Below are 2,100 nucleotides of genomic sequence, written 5' to 3' on the forward strand. Positions count from 1 at the left end.
CATCTTGGGAAAAGGCATAAAGAAAAGGCAAGTCCTTAAGGACCAGTGGATAGAGCCACTAGTCTGGGAGCAGGACAATGGCTGATCCATTGCAAGTCCTCATTACTCGCAATGGGTCCAGGCACAGTGCCAAAGTTCGGGTGCGGTCATGAGGCTGCTGAGATGAAATGGGGGTAGCTGAAAACAGACACCAGGCCCAGCCTCTCTCTTGATAACCTTGGACATATCACTAGTCCGGGCCACAGGCTTCTCATCACAAAATGGGCAACCACCTAGTACTACCTTGTAGGGTTGCTGTGAAGACCACATGCCAACTGCTTAGCTCAGAGCAGGTGCTCACCATACATTCCCGTAACGCAGCCCCTGGACTTTGAACGCATCCGGCAATACAGCTTCACCATCGAGGCCATGGACAACACCATCAACCTCGGATACCTGAGAGGCACCTCAAGCAGAAACACAGCCCGCGTCTTCATCAACATCACAGATTTGGACGAGCCCCCCATCTTCCAGCAGCACTTCTACCACTTCCAGCTGTGGGAGAACCAGAAGAAACCTCTGATCGGCGTGGTGACAGCCACAGACCCCGATGAGATTTGGCGCAGAATTGGGTAAGCACTTGGTGGGCGTGTTGATGACAATGACAATGACAATTCTGGCACTGATGTTCTTATGTCTCCTTGTCTGAGACCAGGACTCAGAGAGAAAAACTGGCTTCCCCCGGCATTGCGTGGGAAGTGGCAGAGGCAGGAGGAGAAACCCAAGCTCTTCCACTAACCCACTTGGGCTGCTGGGACCTTGTCTTGCCTGCGCACCCCACTTTGCATGGTCCTGGCCATCCAGAGCTGTCTGTCCTCTGCTCTACCTAGAAGCCTTTCTTTAGACCATGGTTCCCACAGGTCCCATCTAGTGAGATACGACCATCAAGAGAGCAACCAATCTATTTCTGAATTCTTTATTCTATCGTTCTGTGGCAGAGCCAATCTGTTTTATTCCTGCAGCTTTATGCTAAATTTCTGTATATATAAGGCAAGTCCCTCCCTTGCTGTTTTTTATTTTATATAATTTTTATCCATTCTCTTTTATTCTTTCATATGAACTTTAAAAATCTTTTATCTGTTTTTTTAAAACACTAGAATTCTAATAAGAATCGTGTTTATATATCAATTTTGGAAGAGTTAACATTTCTATGGTACTAGGTCTTCTTATTAAGGTCAAAATATGTCCCTCCATTTTGGCCGTATCTCATATTTTAGGACTATTGCTTTCATTACCATTCCATTCTAAATACTCTGTGATTATAGTTTTTGTTTTCCCTTTGACCCAGTGGTTTATTTAAGAGATTGACTTGGTTTATTTCTTTTCATTTACGAGTGATAGGGTGTTATTTGGTTTTGTATTAGCTCATCCTGTGCAGTAATACAATTGTATATTTGTTCATTTTTTTTCTAGGATATCTAAACTTTTGCTTTGCATATACAAAGGTTTGTAACTACTTTACCTTCCTTAGGTTTGTAACTTTTATCCCTAGGAAATTATCCTGTTTGTTCTGCTTAAACATTTTCCCTTCGATTCCATGTTGCCTGATGTTAAGTTTGTCAGTCCTGGTTTCATGTTATTTATATTTGCCTGATATAAATGTTCTAGCCCTTACTTTTAATTTTTCTAGGTCATCTGGCATTAAGTTGTCTCTTGAAAATAGAATGTAGTTGGCATTGCTTTTTAATCTACACTGAGATGCTTTGTGTTTAACGTATTTACATTTTCATCATAAATGATATGTTTAATCTTACTTCTTTTATCTCGTTTTACATTTCCCATTTCTTAAACTTAATGGCTTTGTTCTTTTCCCTATCTTTGCTATACAGCCTGTATATCTGTAGACTTAGGCCTTTCTTTTTTCTCCTAAATAATTGGATGGAACACATCTATTTTTACTTCTACCTGTAGATTTACTTCTACTTGTAAAATTTTAAATGTTTTCCTGGACCTATATTTTCTAGTTAAAAATGTTACACACACACACACACACACACACACACACACACACACCATTGCTTTCCCATTTATGATAAAGAAATCAATAGTTTCATTTTAATT

At 40.4% G+C, this 2,100-nt stretch overlaps 1 protein-coding gene across 1 annotated transcript in view; it reads left to right on the plus strand.

The window, feature by feature from the left end:
- The first annotated feature begins 77 nt into the window (after positions 1-77).
- Positions 78-2,100, plus strand: part of CDH5 (cadherin 5, type 2 (vascular endothelium)) — an 11,533-nt gene continuing 9,510 nt past the window's right edge. Inside the window, exons 1-2 of the mRNA XM_008564172.1 lie at positions 78-140; positions 361-611. Coding sequence (XP_008562394.1) covers positions 78-140; positions 361-611 — 314 coding nt within the window. The remainder of the gene's footprint in view (positions 141-360; positions 612-2,100) is intronic.

The sequence above is a fragment of the Galeopterus variegatus genome, unplaced genomic scaffold (assembly GCF_000696425.1).
Source record: "Galeopterus variegatus unplaced genomic scaffold, G_variegatus-3.0.2 Scaffold17047, whole genome shotgun sequence".
NCBI lineage: Eukaryota > Metazoa > Chordata > Mammalia > Dermoptera > Cynocephalidae > Galeopterus > Galeopterus variegatus.